The sequence below is a fragment of the Saccopteryx bilineata genome, chromosome 6, assembly GCF_036850765.1.
Source record: "Saccopteryx bilineata isolate mSacBil1 chromosome 6, mSacBil1_pri_phased_curated, whole genome shotgun sequence".
NCBI lineage: Eukaryota > Metazoa > Chordata > Mammalia > Chiroptera > Emballonuridae > Saccopteryx > Saccopteryx bilineata.
In genome coordinates this window covers 161176265-161197498 of record NC_089495.1, presented here as the reverse complement: position 1 = coordinate 161197498, position 21234 = coordinate 161176265, and the positions used below count along the sequence as shown (strand labels likewise).

Sequence of the window (21234 nt, the reverse complement as noted above, 5' to 3'; positions counted from 1 at the left end):
GAACACTTGACCACAGCCACACAGCTGATGTGGTAGGGTGGGCGCAGACAGGATGTGGATGCGCGGACCATCCCCCAGAGGCCTGGAGGCCAGGACATCCAATGTCTGCCCGCCTCGCAGCTTCCTGTGTGGCTTTGAGTATGTCCCATGCCCTGGGACATAGAATGATGGCAGAGGTGCTGGATTTGATCTAGCTAGTCTTGACCTGGGCAGTTTTCTAACTCTTCTCTAAGAGGTGGATTATGATCCTGTCTAGGCGTGTGGAGTCAGTGGGCATCGTTACAGCGTATCGAACAGTCCAGAACCTAACAGGGGTCTCCAAACTTTTTACACAGGGGTCCAGTTCACTGTCCCTCAGACCATTGGAGGGCTGCCAAACACAGTGGTCCTCTCACTGACCACCAATGAAAGAGGTGCCCCTTCCAGAAGTGCAGTGGGGGCTGGATAAATGGCCTCAGGGGGCCGCATTGCAACCCACGGGCCGTAGTTTGGGGACGCCTGACAGGTGCTTTGGTCTCCCCCAGGCCCACCCCATCCCCCAAAGGTTGGGCGGGCTCAGTGATGGGCATGGAGGCCCTCTCCTCCTTCCTCCACTTCTCCCTATTCTTTTATCAACCCCTTGTCTGTTTCACTGCCCCCTCCCTCCCACTGACAAGAAGCGCAGGCAGGTCTGAGTGGTCCCCTGGAGTCCGGGGCCTGGAATGCACCGTGTTTGTTGAGGGGAGCTTGGGGGGAGTCTTGTGCTTGGCTGAGCTGACTGCGTCAGGTCAGAAGGTTAGAGTGAGAGGCATAGCAACGACTGGATCCCACCCCAACCACCCGGGCAGTGGCGCTTCCTCCATCCAGGGAGCTGACCTGGTGTGCAAATGGGGAGGTCAAGGTAGGCCAGGGGTCCCCAAACTTTTTACACAGGGGCCAATTCACTGTCCCACAGACCATTGGAGGACCAGACTATAAAAAAAACTATGAACAAATCCCTATGCACACTGCACAGATCTTATTTTAAAGTAAAAAAAATAAAACGGGAACAAATACAATATTTAAAATAAAGAACAAGTAAATTTAAATCAACCAACCGACCAGTATTTCAATGGGAACTATGCTCCTCTCACTGACCACCAATGAAAGAGGTGCCCCTTCCGGAAGTGCGGTGGGGGCCGGATAAATGGCCTCAGGGGGCCGCATGTGGCCTGCAGGCCGTAGTTTGGGGACCCCTGAGGTAGGCTGATGCAGGGCCAGGGATGAGAGGACCAAGCAGCTTGGCAGTGGATGGGACCCCCTGGGTGGACACTGCCCTGGACTCCCCTGAAGTCAGACTGACCCGAGTTCAAGTCCTTCCCAGCCTGAGGACCTTGAGCACCTGCTCCTTCTGCCTAGGGGCATTTGGGCTGTAAATAAGCAACTGAATAAAGGTAAGCAAACGGTAACATGGGTTTGTGTCTGTTTCCCACAGATGACGTGGCCCCCTATTTCAAGACAGAGCCGGTGCGGACACAGGTGCACCTGGAGGGGAACCGCCTGGTGCTCACCTGCATGGCCGAGGGCAGCTGGCCGCTGGAGTTCAAGTGGCTCCACAACAGCAGGGAGCTGACCAAGTTCTCTCTGGAGTACAGGCAAGTGCGCCGCCCGCCCCCTCCTCCAGGCCGCCACGGTCACTGCCGTGCTCTGAAATGGGACAGGGTGGGGCCTGAGTGGCAGTTTGGGGGTGGGGACTCCCATTCCAGTGCACCTGGGAGGCTGGGCTGGCAGAAGTGGGGGCCAAAGACAGCCCTGCCCCAGGGATGAGAAGACGGGGCCCTGCTGAGCCCAGCAGAGGACGGCTGGGAAGTGGGCCAGGACGCTGCCCAGACAGGTGGCCTGTGCAACAGTGGATGGGGCAGAGGCTGTGATGGGGGAAGGGGCGCTCACTACCAGCAGCTGGGCTGTTGCCATGGCTGTGACCAGAGCCTTCCCCTCCCCCATTGAGAAGACCCGTGCTCTGTCTAGGGGACAGTAGAGGTGAGGGCTGGGTTCCACAGAGGGGTGTGGCCTGAGGCAACCCGGGAACAGTAACAGATGAGCATATTTACTTGGGAGAACTATTGAGGTGAGACATGGAGGTGGCCCACCCAGGGTCTTTGGGTTCTCTCCACTCCCTTTTTGTGCCCTCACACTGAGTTCTGGGCTGGCCTGGCCCTTGCTGCCCCAGGACACTGCCAAGATGGGGACAGAACAGGTCTCAGAAGGAGGGTTTGCTGGTAGAAGTGCTGTGGGCCTCCAGCCCTTCCTGGGCCTGCCCTCTTGCTCCTCTCCTTCCCTCTCATTGGCTCCCAACCCTGTGGCTGGTGAGTAATCCTTGGCCTGATGTGCATAATTGGTTTTGTTGGGGAAACAAGATTGACTTGCCCTGGGAATGTTGATACAAATCTGCTGCCAGGGACAGGAATGCAGATGAGAAGAGGGGCTTTAATTGCTTGAGGATCTGTCCCCCAGGAGGGAGGCTGGAGTTTGGGATGACTTTCCGTTTCCTTCTGCCCCAGCCTTGGCCTGCACTGGTTGGTGGGTGAGGCCGCTTTGACAAAAGAGGAAGCAGGGGAGCCAGGGCCGGAGGACCTCCTTCTCCTCTGGATGGTGAGAGGCAGACCAAGAAGCAGGAAGCCATCCACTGCTGGACGCTCTGGGCCTTGGGTCTCCAGGGAGCCCATGAAGAGACTAGCAGGACCTCCCTGAGCAGCCCCTGCAATGGTTTTTAGTTGGGGGCCAGAGGCACCCCTGGCCTCTGTCTGGCAGTGCTGGTCAGTTTGACAGCCTCTGTGAAGAGCCCCGCATCCTCTTGGGCGCAGGACGTACCTGGCTAGCATAAGGATGGCACACCACGGGTGCTCATGGTGCCGGAGCCCCCCAGCCTGCCCTTGACTTCTGCTGGCAGCAAGCTGGAATAGAGTCGGTTCTTCATCTGGTTCACAGCCACTCTTGGTGCCTGGGAACAGTAAGGACACATGGGTGGGCCTCACACAAACGTGGATTCCAGCTCAGCATTACAGGTCAGACTCGCCCGCCAACGGAATGGGCTTCCTTTGGAAACAGACAGTCCTGGAGGCATCCGGGTCATAGAGTCCAGCTGTTGGTGATGGTCAGGATGATGATACTGATCACTGGCATTGAAAAAGAACTTTCTTTTTTTTTTTTTTTTTTTGTTCTGTTTTTATTCATTTTTAGAGAAGAGAGAGAGAGAAGAGAGAGAGAGGAGAGAGAGAGGGAGAGAGACAAAGAGGGAGAGAGAGGAGAGAGAGAAGGGGGAGGAGCTGGAAGCATCAACTCCCATATGTGCCTTGACCAGGCAAGCCCAGGGTTTTGAACCGGCAACCTCAGCATTTATCCACTGACGCTTTATCCACTGCGCCACCACAGGTCAGGCGAAAAAGAACTTTCTACCTGGCAGACATTATGATGTGCACTCTGTGATTATCTTGTTTAGTCCTGTGAGCATTTCTGTCTTCCCCATTCTGCAGACAGGCGAATGGAGGCTGAGGAGGATTACACACTTTACCCAAGGTCAGATGATGGAGCTGGGCTTTAACTGGGAGTCATCTAACTCTAGAGCTAGACTTCTTTACCCCCACTGCTGCCTCATTAAAAAAGGATTGCTTCCTTACTGTGGATCCTAAGCAATCTCTCTGCTTACTGTGCTGTCCAAGTTCTAGAAAACAAAACAGCGAGAAGGCAAATCTGTCATCCGAGAGCTTGGTCGTATAGAAGTTCTTCAAGGGACACAAATGAGCTTCCACTAGGGAAACTTGTCCCCATCCCCCTCCCCCCAAGAAGGCTGGCTGAGGGGTACTGTGATTGGCCAGGCCTCCGTCAGATGTCTACTCCAGGCCGTGGGACACAAGGCATGGTAGTCCACACTAGAGCCACAGGGTGGAAAGGAGGGGTGAGAGCTGTTAGCAGAAGGGAAGGGGGGACAGAAGTCACCCATGTCCACGTCACCACCCCTGCTTCCAGTGAGAGCCTGGCTCACAGTGGGTGCTTTTTCTTTTAATTTTGACATTTTTCAAATCTTAGAAAAACAGTGTAAGCGTAGCACCATAAACACCTGTAGACATTTTACCATTCACCAATTGTTACAGATTTTGCACCTGCTCTCGCCCTTACTCTCCCCATACACACACAGATGCATGCACTGTTCTGCTGAGTGATTTAAGAATCAGTTGTAGACATGATTGTCCCTTGACCCCCAAGTAGAACTTACTAGGAATAAGCCATTCTTCCACAGAACCACAGTACAATTTTCACCCCCAAGAAATTTCACCTGGCTACAGTGCTGCTATCTAACACACTACAGTCCAGGTTTCTCCGTTCATCCCAGTTCTGTCCTTTATAGCTATTTTTAGTGTTGTTTGAAACACAGGACACACGTTGGATTTTGTTGTCATGACTCGTAGATGTTAAACTCCCTACATCAAGTACTGTTCCTTGTTGTTTTAATTGGATCTCTCGCAGCATTGACACTTTTGCGAGTTCAGGCAGTCTTGTCCTCCAGAGTGGATCTGTCCAGTTATAGCTTCATAGTGACACTCATGTTACACCTTTGGGGGCCAGAATATTACAAAGATATGTGTCCTCCTCAGTGGTTTATACTCAAAGGCACCAGTGTCGTTTTGCCCCATTATTGGTGAAGGTAGGTTTTGATCAACTGGTCAAGGTGGTGGTTACCAGATTTCTCCATTGGCAAAGCATTCAGGCATTCCTCCCCTTTGGATGATAACGCAAGACCGTGTAAATCTCCTCTCCAGGAATCTCCTGCTCTGTTTAGCATCCATTGAGGAGTCTTACTTAAATCAATTGTTACCATTGTTGTAACCCGCAGATTTCCTATTTCCATCATTCCTTTTACTTCTGTTAATTGGCATTCTTTGTAAAAAGGGATTTGCCCTTTCTCACCTCCCTTGAAAATAATTTAGCATCAGCATGAGCTCATGGATAATTTTTCCTACTCGATGTGTTTTAATCCATCCCTGTCATTATTCATTTTGGCGCTCGTGGTTACCCAGACTTGGCCGGTGGCACTTCTTTTAGCTGGATCCAGGGTCCTTTGGATATGTCCCCGTTGGATTTCTTGCTTTTTGGCTCAACAGAATGTTCCAGATTCAGCTTTTAAATAAATGGATCCTGAAAAGTCATCACGTAGGCGGCTGGCCAGCTTCTCGTCAGCTTCTCGTCCCGTGGCGCTCTAGCCACGGCTTGCTGCTGCCGCAGACTTCCTTGTCTCTTGCAAACCCCAGGTTTTAGGTCAGGTGACAATATCTAATTTTCAGGCAGAAAGATGGCTGAATTTACTCAGCGGGTTGCAAGAAAATAAGATCGGAAGTGCAGGCATCAATTTACCTACATTTCCCACCCCATCACCAAAGGAACAAGTTTGCATTCATGTCCAATCTCCGAAGGGCTTTATTCACAGTGGGATCTGTCGCAGAAGGGGCCAGTGTGTGTATGCGCACGCGTGCGCATGGATAACACATAGGCATGCAGAAAATCCTGTGCATCCTTCCGAGTACAGGTGACTGTGGCCAGTTTGTGGGTCCGCATCCATCTGTAGGGAGCTGAGTGAGAAGGGATGGGCTTTGGAGCACGGGCCACCTGAATACAATCACGCTGCTACCCCTTACTAGCTCTTGTGGCTTTGGGCAGGATTACTTGGCCACCTGCCTTTGTTTTCTCAATCTTGGAAGTAGGCACAGTAATGTGTATGTTAGAGGGTCATAGTCAGGATTAAATGAGATTCTATGAGACAAGCCCTGCACCTGATGCAACAGACATAAAATAAATGGTACCTTATTAGGATTATACAAGATGCCTGGCTTGATAAGCTAATGGGGACATATCGGGTAACCAACACACTAGATCTCATGTGCGAGTGAGCATATCTCCTCCCCAATGGTCACAGGGGCTCGGTACACCTGTTCCAATGGATGGAATGTCAGCCCAGCATATGGACATCCTGGGTTCAATTCCTACCATCGGCTTCTCCTCCCCCTTCTCTCTTCCCCTCCTGCAGCCAGTGGCTCAATTAGTTCAAGCATGGTCCTGGGCACTGAGAATAGCTCCATTGGAGTGCATCAGCCTCAGGTGCTAAAAATAGCTCAGCTCTCCAGCATTGGCCCTAGATAGGGTTGCTGGGTGGATCCTGGTCAGGACACATGCAGGAGCCTGCCTCACTATCTCCCCTCCTCTCACCTAAGAAATAAACAACCAGGCCCTGGCCGGTTGGCTCAGCGGTAGAGCGTCGGCCTGGCGTGCAGGGGACCCGGGTTCGATTCCCGGCCAGGGCACATGGGAGAAGCGCCCATTTGCTTCTCCACCCCCCCCTCCTTCCTCTCTGTCTCTCTCTTCCCCTCCCGCAGCCCAGGCTCCATTGGAGCAAAGATGGCCCGGGCGCTGGGGATGGCTCCTTGGCCTCTGCCCCAGGCGCTGGAGTGGCTCTGGTCACAGCAGGGCGACGCCCCAGAGGGGCAGAGCATCACCCCCTGGTGGGCAGAGCGTTGCCCCTGGTGGGCGGTGGATCCCGGTCGGGCGCATGCGGGAGTCTGACTGTCTCTCCCTGTTTCCAGCTTCAGAAAAATACAAAAAAAGAAATAAACAACCAAACCAAAAAAACAGCCTAGAATATTCAGTTTGGGGCTATAACAGTTGGGAGTACCATTTGGATACAGAGCAAAATTAATTTCATTCTTAAAAAAATGAGATTTCTTTTTCTATATAGGTAGGATATTGCCTGGGAAGACTCTCCCAAAGGTTTGGGCATCAGCTCACGGCCCTTCCTACCAGTGGAACAGGCACACAGCTTCACAGTAGCTATTGGTGTGTGTTGGTGTGTGGCAGAGAGGTTAAACACAATACTCAGACATATATTGTCTAATGTGTTTGTTAGCATGTGTGTGTACACGCCCAATTCCTTCACAGTCTTCTATGCATATTAAACAGTTATGAGTGCATGTCAGTGCAAAGCATGTAGGTGTGCTTGTGTAACTTCCTGACTTTGTGGAATGGTAACGCACTTAAAGGTCTAGGCCCTCGTGTTGCCACTGGAGCCCGGCCCATCAAACTGCAACCCCACGCTCCCTGCTCTTGGCTGCCTGTCCCCACACCCATCCCACCCATTCCAGGGCCGTCACTCCAGGTTTAGTCATTCAGCCTCAGTTTGCATCCGTCTTACCATCAGGGAGGGCTGCATGGCTTGGGGCAACCCACCAGCTCAAGAATTGACAGATCGGGCCATGGCCATGGAGGAGGGAGGGAGGGAGGATGGATGATAACCCCCTGCCCTTGTGACCACATTATGGCGAAGTCATCAACCAGATCATTTTGCCCCGCCCTGATAATGTCTTCTCCCATAATCATTCTCACACTTAAAATTAAATAGAAAAACCCATCAGCTAGGCAGATCGCACACGCGTGCGCACACACGCACTCCCCTGCATAATCAGGGCACATCCTCAAAGGTGGTTTATGGACGTCCACTCGCCGCCAGGTATTTTCATGCGTCATCTCACAGCAACACTAGGAGGTGAGTGTTATTACCCTCATTTGGCAAACAAGGGCCGTGAAGCTCAGAGAAGTTTCGGGACTTGCCTGCGGTCATCCACAGAGCAAGTGGCAGCAATCCAAGAGAGGTCTGTCTGGCCTGCGTGTGCTCTTTCCCTTCTGCACAGGGATGTGCAGGCTCCCGGGAGGCTCCTTTGCCCCACCCCTATCACCATGTGTCATTCTTCTGGACTAAGAGGCAGCAGAGCAGGGGCCCTGAGGCCCTTCTGAGGAGCGGACGTGAGGAAGTGAGGCCAGCTGAGGCTGAGTCCTGCTCCTGGGGCCCCAGGTGGCATGGAAAAGAGCAGGTATAGGGAGAGTCAGACTAGGCGAGCCAGACTGGGTATGTGGCTGGCCCCAGGCGGGGTCCACAGATGTCTCTGAGGGAACTGCACGGGCTCAGTGGTAGAGAGATGAAAGCCCCATGCATGTGACAGGCCTGGTGAGGGGCACAAAGTAAGGGACGCATACAGAGACTGGTGCAGCCTTTGAAATTCTTCAGAGGCGAGGATGAAGAGAAACTCCCCGGGCCAGCTTCTTTGTCTCTCGCTTACCCCCTGGCCCCCCTTTAGAAGTGAGCAGACGTGAGAGAGGGCGGCCAGCGCTGGGCAGGCAGAAGCTGGGCAGGCAGAGGCGGCTGGGTCCCGGAGGGCACCAGACCACTTGCCATGTGACTCAGGAACTGAGCCAAGCTCTTTCCGACAGCAGTTCTAGGACACTGGTGCTATTATTATCTCCGCTTCATTTCTAGACATTGCAACTCAGAGAGGTTCAGCAACTTGCCCAAGGTCACACAGCCATATCTGGAGAGTCAGGTTTCACCTGGGTTCTTTCAGCCACCAAGCCTGGGACCCTCTCCCTGCTCTGTGGCATCTTGCTGTGCTTGCCCTGTCTCAGGGCAGTGGTACTGCCCGGGTCCATCTGGGGATGGCCCAGTCAGCCTTCTAAAGAGCTGCAGACAGAGAGTGATTCACAGCTCACACGTGGAACTTACCATAGGCCTGGCCATGTTCTCGGTGCTTCCCGTATGTTAACTCGTGGTCACAAACACTCCGGTCATCTACGTGGTACTGGACCCGTGCCGACCACTTCCACTGAGGCTCTTACTCTCCATCCTTGCACACCAACAACCCCTGCAGGGGCGGTGGCAGGATAGTGAGGAGTGTGAGGCATCATGGGTCAGTTCTCTACCCGAAGCCTGAAGCCGCGGAACAAAGACGAGAGTCAGGTCTCCCCGTCAGGTCTGATGAAGGAGGTGCTCACATTGGCTCATTCATCAGGTGGACATTTTGGATGTTCTGTTTGCCAGGCACAGAGCTAGACACAGAAGAAATAAGGAAGCATCAATCCTGCCCTCATTGCCACCCTTAGGAAACATTTGTTTCTAACCAAGGAGCGAGATTTGATCCCGTGCCTCATAAGGGCTAAGGAGCAACATCGGGTGACAAAGGCCAAGAGAGTGTCTTACAGAAGCCGGGGGGAGGGGATGGTCTCTCCTGTTGAATACCGCCAGGCCTTTGCTCAGCTCTCTCCGCTACCCGTCCTGTCCTCACACACCTCTGCTACCTGATCCTCCGAGATTCAGCACTAAGATCCCCACAATATGAACCCCAGTCCTGACCTGCCTCACTGTGTGCCTTTAGGCAAATTACTTAACCCCGTCTCAGTTGCCAGGTTTATTAAGTGGGAATAATAAAACCAGTAGCTGCCTCCCAGGAGGTGGAGTGTCCCATGAGATCAAGCATGCAGAAGGATGTCTGGTCATCGGTGTTTTTATAAGTCAGAGGGGTGGCCTGGAAGCCACCAAGTAAATACCGCCCCTCTCCCCCCTCCCCCCATGGGCAGGCTATCCCCACCTTGCTCTCTCTGGCCACGGTCTCATTCCCACCCTCCCAGAGGGCCAGGCTCCTCTTCCTCCACGAAGCCAGATCCCACCTGCCCAGTTCCTAGCCTCTTCAGAGGTTTGCTCCAGTTCAGCTATAGTTTGGACATCTCATCTGAAAATTGAAGCCTGCTGATGAGAGGGCTGATGGGCAGGAATTAGTTATGATGGGCATAAATTGAATTTTAATAGAGATGTGTGTGGCATGGAGCCAGTATACTTGGGCAGAGGGAAGGTAGTAATTAAAAGTTAATGAGTCTAGAAACGCTGGAACCCTTGGGGAGGGATGGGGGAAGAATGAGGAGTTGGGCTGGGAGGACCGGGAGGCCCCAAGGAGTACTGACCGGCCCACACCACTGTGTCTGCTGGTGGCAGAGTCAGAGGGACCCTCAGACAACACCCTGTGCTGCCATGAGGAACACCACGTCAGGAGCAGGGCTTTGAAATCTAGGTGCTGCTGAGGAACAGAATTAGAGGCAGAGGCAGGGTCACGGGGAGCAGAGGGACAGCTGTCAGAGGAAGGGGGACGAGGGGATGGGATCAGAGAAGGTGAAGGGATTAGTGAAATGATATACACATAATATATACATAGATACAGATAACAGGACAGCAAATCCCAGAGGGAAGAGGGAAGGGGTTAGGGGGAAGAGGCAGAGAGGGTGTAATGGGGGACATGGGGGTGGGGGTGAGAGTTATATTGAGTGGGACACTTGAATCCATGTTAACCTAATAAATTAAAATTAATTTAAAAAAATAATAAACCTGGGTGCTGCTAACGTTTAGAGCAGGATGATTCCTTGTTGCAGGGCATTGCTCTGTGCCTGTGGGCTGTTTAGCAGCATCCCTGCCTCTACCCACTGCGTGCCAGGACCCTTCTCCTCCAGATGTGACAGCCCAAAATATCTCCAGACATTACCAGAGATGTCTTGAGGGGGCCCTCGTCCCCCCATTGAGAGCCAGTGCCCTCACACATACTCTCCCTGTTGGAGCCAGAGCTGGCCCTCTGCATGCAGGCATCTTGCCATGTGAGGGTCAGAGGTCTGGCTGGGTCAAGGCCCTTCTTGGGGGTCTCTCCTGTCCCCCTTTGACTTCTCGTGACAATCCCAGTAGACGGTACAGTACTTCATTGAGTTGCACAGACTTGCTGTCATCACTCTCCGTTGGGTCCTTGTTGTAGGTTGAGGATGGCAGGTATGACAACGTCATTGCACAAGGGAAGGCAGAGGTGGGAGAGACCGAGAACCTGGCCCAAGCCCATGCACCCAATGAGCAGAAGACTCCAGCTCCCTGAAGTGGAACAATGCAGGCTGGTCTCCTCCAGTCAGTCCTGCTAAAACCTTGCTGGGGAAGAGTGCTGGATCTCGGTTGCCTGTAGCAGCCCCGGCCCAATCCCTGAACACCTCCTAACAGCCGTGGGGCCCTGAAGCCTGGCTCGTTCCTCCACCCTGTGGGGGAGACCTCCCCTGCTCTAGGACAGGTTATTTCTGGACCGGAGGGGCCCAGCCTCAGCCTCGGTTTTGCTGGTGACAGGAGAGGCGTGGATGAGAAGGGAGCGCCCTGGAGGGTCGTCAGGGCAGGTGGTGAGCAGCGAAGGCAGAGCTGGCTCCCTGTGCCTCAGGTTGACGTTGCACTAATTATGGCAATTAAGACAAATAAGTTCAGAATGTACGGGAAAAGGGGGGGGTGGAGCTAAAATCGCTAAAACATTGGCTGTCTCTGTTTCCATAGCAACCTGTTTCCTCTCATTCTCATCAATCGGTCCTGGCTTGGGGAAGGAAAGAGGGCCCCACTCCCAAGGAAGCTGGAGCTAGACAGTGGGTGTCACCTGTCAGGACCCAAGCTAAGGACAGCCAGGGCCCTGAGAGGACAATGACTTTCCTCGGAGATGGGGCATGAGTTAGTGTCAGAACTGAAATTCAAACCCAGGCCCTCGAGTCCCCATCCAGCACCCCCTGGATTTCACTGGGCCCCCAAGTTGTGTGGCATTCGGGCAGGATAGAAGGCGAAGGCTACAGGATCCAGCCGGATTTGGTGACATTTCCCACGTCAGACCCAGCACCTCAGAATATGGGGTCTCCACCATGTTGGGACATACCCTTCAAGATCCAGGCTGGTGCCTGGGTCACTGGTCCTGCCCTCGCCTCTCTCACCCCATGGATGTACTCTGGGTTCTCTTGATGTCCTTGTGTCCCTGTGGTACAGAGCATCACTCCAAGGCGTCAGGGCCCTGAGTACCCTTGGGGGTGGGGCAAGGAGGACATTTCCATGAAGCCATGGGTCCCCCTGAAACTGGGGCAGGCGGAGAAGAGCTTCTCTCTCAGAGGCCCCTGTGCGCCCTCACTCCAGCTAACATGCTCTGTAGGCACAGCTCAGCATGTCCATCCATGGTTCACGGGTGGCACCCAGCGTTACCCACCACACAGGCACTCACAGTGTTAGGGCGGCCTGTAGTTAGTCTTACAGGGCAGCCTGAAAAGTATATAACAAATGTGTAACAATGTATAATAGATATAGAACAATATAGAACAAATATATAACAACATAGAATATATACAATATATAACATATATGACAATATATAACAAGTGTATAACATATATGTAACAATATAGAGCAAATATATAACTAATATATAACAATGCATAACATATATTTATATATATAAACTATATATCAAATAACAAAGCAGTTATTAGGCTTCCCATTTTACAGATGCAGAAACTGAGGTGGGGGTAAAGGGACACATCCCAGGTCACTGCCTATTAGGGGTGGAACAAAGGACTTGGACCTGTGGCTGACCTCACTGAACAGAACTGTCTAGAATACACAGATGTGCTCGCTGAAGCTGTGCCCTCTCTTCTCCCCCCTCACCTCTTTCCACTTTCCGGAGACTGACAGAATATCCACAGCCAATCCTGGCAGCTGGGCACAGGTGGCAGAGGTGCCCGGGCTCTCCAGAGCACAGAATAGAACATGCAAATGAGGCCCGGGCTGCCACCTTTAATGAAAGACTCTCAAGGAAAACCCTCCTCTGAAGAACTAAGCTATTTATTTCAGCCGCAAGGAAACTTAACATGCAAATTATGAATGGTTTGATCATCCATCACCTGAAATTGACAGGTTTGAATTTGGCCTTGATCCCTGGTAACCAGTGCACAGGGACGGGCGTAGGGCAGTCGGGCAGGTGGGGCCCAGGTCCTTGGGGAGGCAGAGAGAGCTGGTCCTCCTCAGAGGCACAGACGGTCTTCATCTGGGATATTCTAATATATGGAAATGAGCTCTTTATTCTTCATCCCCACACAACCGGGCTGGAGATCCCAGCTTATCCTGGGAATTCCCCCCCCCTTTGCTCCCCCTCTGCAGTTCTTCCTGCACCCCTGCCCCGTTTGGCTCTCAGCCGGGACACAGAAACTAATTAGCCTTGACTCAGTTGTGCTCTCAAGCAGCAAATGGTCTAGACCAGACACCTGGGGAGTTGGTAATGACCCTGCTTCCAGTGGCTGCCTTGGTGCCTGACTCCTTCTCCCCACCCATACCCTTAGATCCTCTCTGTAGTCCATTTATGGGGTTTCTCAATGTGGGAGGATTCCGGTGGCCTCTCCCTGGGTTTTTGTCCCCCTAGATGAGTCTCTGTCATGGCCCTCATTTCTATTCTCTGACTAATGAGGCACCAGTGTCTGTGACTCTGAATTTCTACCAGCCAAGAGAGCAGCTTGCTCCCAGCCAGCTGCCCAAGACCCTGGGCACAGGGCCTCCTGGGTGTGGGCTTGGAGGAGGGTAGGTGGGTTGGGAGCAGAGGGTCAGGGAGATGCTGATGCAGTCTCAGCCCAGTGTGTGAGGAGCAGATGGGGGCTCACCAAGGGCTTAGGGAAGGAAGAGGTCACTTGTCCTGTAAATTAAGGGATAAGAGCCCAGAAAGGCAGTCTCCCCATAAAAGATGGGATGCAGACCCTGGTAGTGAACCCAGAGCACGTCCAGAAGCACCAGCCACTGCAGCTGCTCGTGGGCCCTGAACCCCTCAGGAGCATACAGAGGGTGGGGCCCTGCCCAAAGGAGCAGGCTTAGGCTGGCTCTGGTCGGTGCGCTATTGCTGCCCAGAAAACCACCCAGACCCAGACCTCAGTGGTTTAAAGAATATGACATTATTTGTCTGCAGGTCTCTCCTGGGCCTGTCACAAAGTCGCAGAGGGCTGGCAGTCAGCATGGGGCCACGCTGGGCTGGAATGGGCCAGGCTGAGACAGCGGGCGTGCCAACCCCTCTCCTCCTGTGGTGTCTCACCCTTTGTGGGTGCTAGTCTCAGGACAGGGGTCTGAGAAGACAGAAATAGAAGCTGCAAGGCTCCTTAGGATCCCGAATGTCCCACCACCTTCTATCAGTGAAACCGAGTCACGAGGCCAGCCCAGATTTGGGGGGAAGTACAGTCCACATTCTAATTGGAGTTGCTGTAGAGCAGTAGTCGTCAACCTGGTCCATGGTGGGCAGTAGCGGAGCAACCAAAGTATAAATAAAAAGATAGATTTAACTATAGTAAGTTGTTTTATAAAGATTTATTCTGCCAAACTTAGCGAAAATACGACATAAAGTACTTGGTAAGTAATTATTATTGTATGCTTTAACTTGCTGTAACTCTGCTTTATAAATTTTATAAAGTAAAGTTGCTTCCCTACTTTATAAATCACCATTACTGTGGAACCGGTGGGCGGTTAGAAAATTTTACTACTAACAGAGACACAACAGTGGGCGGTAGATGTAAAAAGGTTGACTACCCCTGCTGTAGAGTGTTGGGCCCAGACCCCTACGTGGCCTGGCCTCACAGTCACACATCTCACCTTTTCCAGATGGCAGCTCACTGGAGGGTCCCCAAGGCCTCATTAGTGAAGTTCTGGTCTGGGTCCCCCACCAAGTGTTTCCTAAGTCCCCTCCGAGGGTGACTTTGAAACCCAAAGAGAAGGAGCGGAGGTTGGAGGTGAGTCATGCTGGACAAAGGCCAGGAAGAGCAGGGAGAGCTGTTTCCGGGGCTGCCTACCCAGGGGCAGAGCAGATGTGCAGAAGGCAGAGTGGGGGGTTGGCTCCAGGCCCTGGAGCTCAGGACAGCCACTGGCACTGCTCCTGGCCCTGGAAGTCATGGCCGCAGCTCCGGCCCTGCTCTGGGGACTGGCCTGCTGGGCAAGGGCCTGTCCTACGTGAGTGGGCGTTGGCGTTGGGCCTGCTATCTGGGACTATCAGAAGTGGCTAAGGGCAGTAGTCCCTTCTCTCAGGACAGATGACTAAGTGAGTAATAATCACGTCAGTAATCTCAATAGCAGCTTACTCCTCGTACATGCAAACTGCGTGCCCCGTGCTAGGCCCTGGCCTGAGCGTTTGTAGATATCTCATTCATCTTCCGATGTGCCTTCAGGCAGGGACTACAGTGTGGCCGTTAACAGCACAAAATCTGGAGGCCACTTACTGACTGTGTGACCTTAGGGCGTTACTGAACCTCTCTGTGCCTCAGTGTCCTCATAGTTTTCATCTGCCAAATTTGGATAAAATTAATTCTGACCTCATAGAGTAGTTAATGAGAAGTAACTGCATTATCACATGTAAAGTGCTTTGAACAGTGCCTAGCAGATACATTATTATTGTGACTATTATTATTACCTCAAATTTATAGATGAAGAAATGGAGGCACAGAGAGATTAAGTAACTTGCTCCAGGTCACACAGCAAGTAAAACGCACAGACAGTCATTAACTGCCCGTCTTCTCCACCTGCGTCCACCCACCCTGAGCGCAGAGCTACTCAGGCAGAGCAAAGCAGGGCGAGGTGACTCGGGGGCCCTTGGTACTGTGCTTTAGTGGGATGTTATGAGCCGTGCAAGTGGTCTACCCGCCCAGGCTTGCTGAACACCGCTGTGTGTAAAGCAAAGCATGAGCCACTGAGTGTGATGCAAAAACTGGGAAGGAAGGACAGGAAGCCAAAGAATTAGGAATGAACCTCACAGGGAAGCTCTGCACATGCGGGGGCCTCACACACTGGGACCTGGCAGTGGGGGACGGCCCGGGGTGGCAGGACACCAGATCTGCTGTGACGTGACAAAAGCCATGTGGGTTTTTTTTTACTCCTTTTTAGAGAGAGAGGAAAGGAGGGGGGGGAGGAGCAGGAAGCATCAACTCCCATACCTGCCTTGACCAGGCCAGCCTGGGGTTTTGAACTGGTGACCTCAGCATTCCAGGTCAACACTTTATCCACTGCGTCACCACAGGTCAGGCAAAAGCGAGGTTTTCATAAAGCCAAATTCATTCACTGTATAAAACTCTGTCCCTTTTACTCTTCTGGTGTTAAGAATATCCCTTTAAAAAATGCGGTGACACCTGCATGACAGATATTTTTTTTGTTCTTGTTGTCTTCATATCCTTTTCAGTTAAATTAAAATTAGCCAGCCCTACCTACCCCTCAATATGGATATGGATATGGATATAGATTTTAGGGTGAGTGGGCAACTTTACTGGTCTGTGAAATTGCTAACTTTTTGCTATCCCATTCCTGAGTTTCTCAAGGGGGGAGTGGTGTCGTGTCCCATTCCCCCCCCCCCCATGCCCCCGCACAGCGCTGGACATTATTAGTCGTTGTTGGCACATGCTTCTGACCTTGATGGAAAGATAACCAAGACTTGCCCCAAGGGAGAGACAGCCCAGAGCCGGGAGCTAGGAGAGAGCCCAGGAAGCACACGCCTTCCCTGCCTGCACTGAGCCTGGGACTCGGACAGGAGAAACGCAGCGACACCTGAAGCCTTGCCTTGGATAGCAAGAAAAAACATCAGTTCTGACCTTGAGCTCGCTCTGCCCAGGGAAGGGCACGGGCATCTCACCACGCACCCCCGCCCAGCCAGGGCTGCCAACAGCAGGCACCGCAAGATGGCCAGGGAGGCCTCTTCCCAGCTTCCCGTGGCCTGACCTGCCCGGGCAAGCTGCGGGGAGCCCTGGGGAGACTGGTGCCTCCTCTGGCCTTATCAACATTCATTAATCCCACAAACATCTGGCCAGGGGAAATCAGGAGCCCAGAGAAGACCAGGGAGCAGGAGTCAGCAGGGCAGGCTGCTCAGGCCGGCTGGACAGAGCTTGGCAGGGTTCATACCGCCACCCACACTGCCACCTGGTGCACTCCCCTCCCCACCCCCACCCCGCATGTAGATGCTTCCTGCGCACATCCAGCCCACCCTCCTTAGTATTAATTAGCCATTATCCTTTGAGGTAATTAAAGGAGCCATGACAAAGTCATCTGTGCTCACAGACAAGGGAGTCTTCGTTCCCTCCTGCTCCCTGCGATTCGGAGACACTGAGGAGCCAGATGTTGAGCGGGTCTCTGCTGCCTCCAGGGTGGCATGTTGTCTGGGGCGGCAGCAGGAAGTGAGGGGACTGGGAGTGGCACCAGGGACAGTGAGTTTCTGGGTATAGACTGGCAGCAGCACTTCCACCTGAACATAAGGAGCGGATGACTCCACAGTACCAAGGAGATAATGGTCTTGCTATCACTGTTGTTCTTATTACTGCTGATACCCAGAGCCTAGTACACTGCCTGACATGTTGTAGGCATTCCAGCCTGAGTTGAATGAGCCATAATAATAGTAATCCCATGAGGTCACATTTCTTGAGCTTCTTACTGCGTGTCAGACACCATGCTAAGTGCTTCGCAGTCACTTCGACTACAACATGCGATATAAACGTTTGCAAAACCCACCGCACTTTGCAGAATCACACAATAAAAACCACAAGGCTAATGGGGGAAGTGGAGTGAGGGAAAAACCGTCAAAAACTTCATCAGAGACACTTAATAAAGATGATCACGCACTTCTGCACATATCCCATGGTTCGGAAATGCATAAATACTACAGTAAATGTGGCACTTTGCCTTGGGAAAGGTCTGGAATTTGCCTGTGGGAGTGGGCAGGGGAGAGTTGCCAGTGGTGAGTTGTTGCGATGAGTGGAAGGAGGGAAGTCTGAAATCGGAAGGAAAGATGTTGGGCCAGGTGTGGACAGGTGAGCTCATAACACACTCAAGGAACTGAGGATACTTGGGAGGGGGCGTGGCGTAAGAAACTGGCACCTTTCAGCTGAGTGGTTACCCACATTTAGCTGGTTTTCTTGTAGACAAAAATCACATAAAAGACAACGCAAAACTTAAGCTAGGCTCAGACTATCCTCTAACCCATCAATTATTTATTTATTTATTTTATTTTTTTGCATTTTTCTGAAGCTGGAAACAGGGAGAGACAGTCAGACAGACTCCCGCATGCGCCCGACCGGGATCCACCCGGCACGCCCACCAGGGGGCGACGCTCTGCCCACCAGGGGGTGATGCTCTGCCCATCCTGGGCGTCGCCATGTTGCGACCCTCCTGGGTGTCGCCATGTTGCGACCAGAGCCACTCTAGCGCCTGGGGCAGAGGCCACGGAGCCATCCCCAGCGCCCGGGCCATCTTTGCTCCAGTGGAGCCTTGGCTGCGGGAGGGGAAGAGAGAGACAGAGAGGAAGGCGCGGCGGAGGGGTGGAGAAGCAAATGGGCGCTTCTCCTATGTGCCCTGGCCGGGAATCGAACCCGGGTCCTCCGCACGCTAGGCCGACGCTCTACCGCTGAGCCAACCGGCCAGGGCCTAACCCATCAATTATATCGGAACAAAAGCATGAGCACAAAAGTACCTGAACCTGTACTGCGCCCATTATATAGATGCAGTGACTGAGGCTGACCGAGGTTCAGCCCTTTCTGAGGTCACATGCTGGGTAAGTGGGCATCTAGGATAGAAGTAAACCTAAAGCCAAAGCAACATCTTTTAAGATCCTAGTTCTTTGGGACTATAGTCGGACTCACTATCAGCCTTGCCAACCCCAAGGGCACTCCCCTGGCTCATGGCCAAGGCCAAACTGGTATCCAGCCCCCAGCTTGACCAGCTCACTTCACTCTTCATCCTTTCGATCAGAGCCGTCCCTGTAAAAAACGTACACCTGCTTCTTTTACACCGAGGGCTGGCAAGCAGTTTCTGTAAAGGGCCTCGTAGCAACGATTAGGCTTCACGAGCCGTGCGATCTGTTGCCACCTCTCAGCCCTGCGAATACAGAGCGAGAGCAGCCAAGGTCAGTCCGTCAGTGAGTGAGCTGGCTGTGTTCCACTCAGACGCGCTTTATGGACACGGAAATTTGAATTTCATACCGTTTTCACCTGTCATGAAACATTCCTCTTCTTTTGTTCAACAGTTTGAAAATATAGTAACTATTCTTAGTATATCTTGCCGTACAACATGGAATCGGATGTAGGTTTGGACATAGTTTGGACAGTGGTTGGACAAACGTCTGTTTTACCCCTTTCTTATTATTCTCAATGTGTTCCTTTTGTCCTTAAGGAAGAGCCCAAACTTCAGCCTCGCCCACAGGCCCTTGGGGACAGGTGCCAACCATGAGGCCGGCCTCTCCCCCTGCACAGTGGCACATCTAGTGACTCCCGGTCTCAGAAACAGTTCTCGCTGGCCCTGGCCAGACGGCTTGGCTACTTGGAGCAGTGCCCCAGTACGCAGGGTTTGCTGGCCTGATCCCCAGTCGTCAAGGCACAGACAGGAACAGATCGATGTTTCTGCCTGTCTCTCTCTCTCTCTCTCTCTCTCTCTCCCTTCCTCTATCTCTAAAATCAATAACTAAATTTTTTTAAAAAAAGAGAAGAAATAGTTTTCTCTCTAATACCTGCTCATCTTGCCTGGCACCCTGATTCACCCTTATATCCTACCTTGGACAGCGCCTCCTCCTAACAGCCTCTCCTGTCCTCTGCCCCCAGCCTCTGTCAGCCCCTCTTCCAGGACCCTCACACCTCCCCCCTCCACACACACCCTCCCCAGTCTCATCAGCTCCCCATCTGTCACCTTGAGGCACGGATGGACTACTTGTCTGCCCCAGTCCCCCACTTCCCCCAAATAAGCGGGACCCCAGGCTACAGTGAAGGGGAAGGGTCCTCCTCCCTGGCCCTCCCTCCACCTGGGCAGGGCTTATTAGGAAACTGTTCTCTGGCCACTGGGGCTGAGAAGCCATTAAAATGCAGCCTCTCCCCGGGACACCTGGCAGGCAGGGGAGGGCCTGGAGAAAGCGAATGGACTGGGCTGCACCCACCCCCACCCCCACCACCATGAATTGGCCACACAGCACAGGCAACCAGGTTCCTTGAGGCCAGAATCCCACGCAGCCTCTCTATGGGCTTGTTTTAATTTGCTTTCTTTCTGACCAACCTCAGCAGGAAAAGGATCCTGAGGCATTTCAGGAAGGTGTCAAGAGACGGGACAAAGGAGCCTCCTTTACTTCCCAGAGTTGGAGGAAGCAGGGGACCAGGGGCAAATTCCAGAACATCCTTGTAAGCAAAGTGAGAGGCGACTTTCCATTCCTTTTCTTTTCTTTTAAATAACCACATGGACCCCCTCAACTCTCAGGATTTCTTCTTTCTCAGTTACTTTTTTAAAATTTTTAAACTGAAATAGCTTCAAGTGTTCACTCCTTGCACCCTGGATGAAGTTTGTGATCTCTGCACTTCATTCCTTCCTGCTCCTAGTCGTGCAGTGGCGTGTCCCGTGTCACCTACCCTTTTCAAAATGATCCCCGGGGCTCCTCCCTGTCATCTCAGAGGGGGCTCCTGGGTCAGGCTCAGGACTGGGCAGCTCCCCGAGCCATCTCTCTCTGGGATGTGGGAGGACTGCCCGCGGCAGACCCAGGACCCCAGGTCAGGTCAGGGGGCAGGCATGGGGTGGGCACACGCTTGGGGTGAGAATCTCGCTTTGCTGCCCTCAAGCTGGGTGATCTCAGCCACCTTGCTTAACCTTTCTGAACCCTGGCTATAAAATGGGCAGGAGTCCCCCCCCCCCCGCCCCATAGTAAATGTGAGGACAAACCTAATAATGTATGTCAAGTGTTTGCTCTGAACCCAAAGCTGGTATTACCGTTATCAGAGGGAGGGTCCCAGTAGTGACAGTCCCACCCACCCATGCCACTGCTCCCTCATCTGTCCTCTCACCCAGAGTCTGAGGGAACCATCCTACTGATAGAAATCCTTAATGAAGTGATTTCCTTTCTCACTGAGAGCGATTAATTGGTCCAGAAGGTCACAGGACAAACAGATGCCCTTCCCCGGCCAACAGGGCAGGCTCTTGTGGTGGTATCAGCCCCCAGCTCAATAGCACAGCTGTCCCTCTCATTGACCACAGGCCCCAGAATCAATCAGTGCACCATGGGTTCTTCCAGGGCAGCAGGGGGCCGGGGCCACACTCCAGGCTCGGGGGCAGCAGGGGGCCGGGGCCACACTCCAGGCTCAGGGGCAGCAGGGGGCCGGGGCCACACTCCAGGCTCAGGGGCAGCAGGGGGCCGGGGCCACACTCCAGGCTCAGGGGCAGCAGGGGGCCGGGGCCACACTCCAGGCTCGGGGGTAGCAGGGGGCCGGGGCCACACTCCAGGCTCAGGGGCAGCAGGGGGCCGGGGCCACAGTCCAGGCTCGGGGGCAGCAGGGGGCCGGGGCCACACTCCAGGCTCGGGGGCAGCAGGGGGCCGGGGCCACACTCCAGGCTCAGGGGCAGCAGGGGGCCGGGGCCACAGTCCAGGCTCAGGGGCAGCAGGGGGCCGGGGCCACAGTCCAGGCTCGGGGGCAGCAGGGGGCCGGGGCCACAGTCCAGGCTCGGGGGCAGCAGGGGGCCGGGGCCACACTCCAGGCTCAGAGGCTGCAGGGGGCCGGGGCCACACTCCAGGCTCAGGGGCAGCAGGGGGCCGGGGCCACAGTCCAGGCTCGGGG

General features: G+C 53.4%; 1 protein-coding gene across 1 annotated transcript in view; it reads left to right on the top strand.

The window, feature by feature from the left end:
- SDK2 (sidekick cell adhesion molecule 2) overlaps nt 1–21234 on the top strand; it is a 271566-nt gene that overhangs the window by 126670 nt on the left and 123662 nt on the right. Inside the window, exon 2 of the mRNA XM_066235214.1 lies at nt 1454–1613. Coding sequence (XP_066091311.1) covers nt 1454–1613 — 160 coding nt within the window. The remainder of the gene's footprint in view (nt 1–1453; nt 1614–21234) is intronic.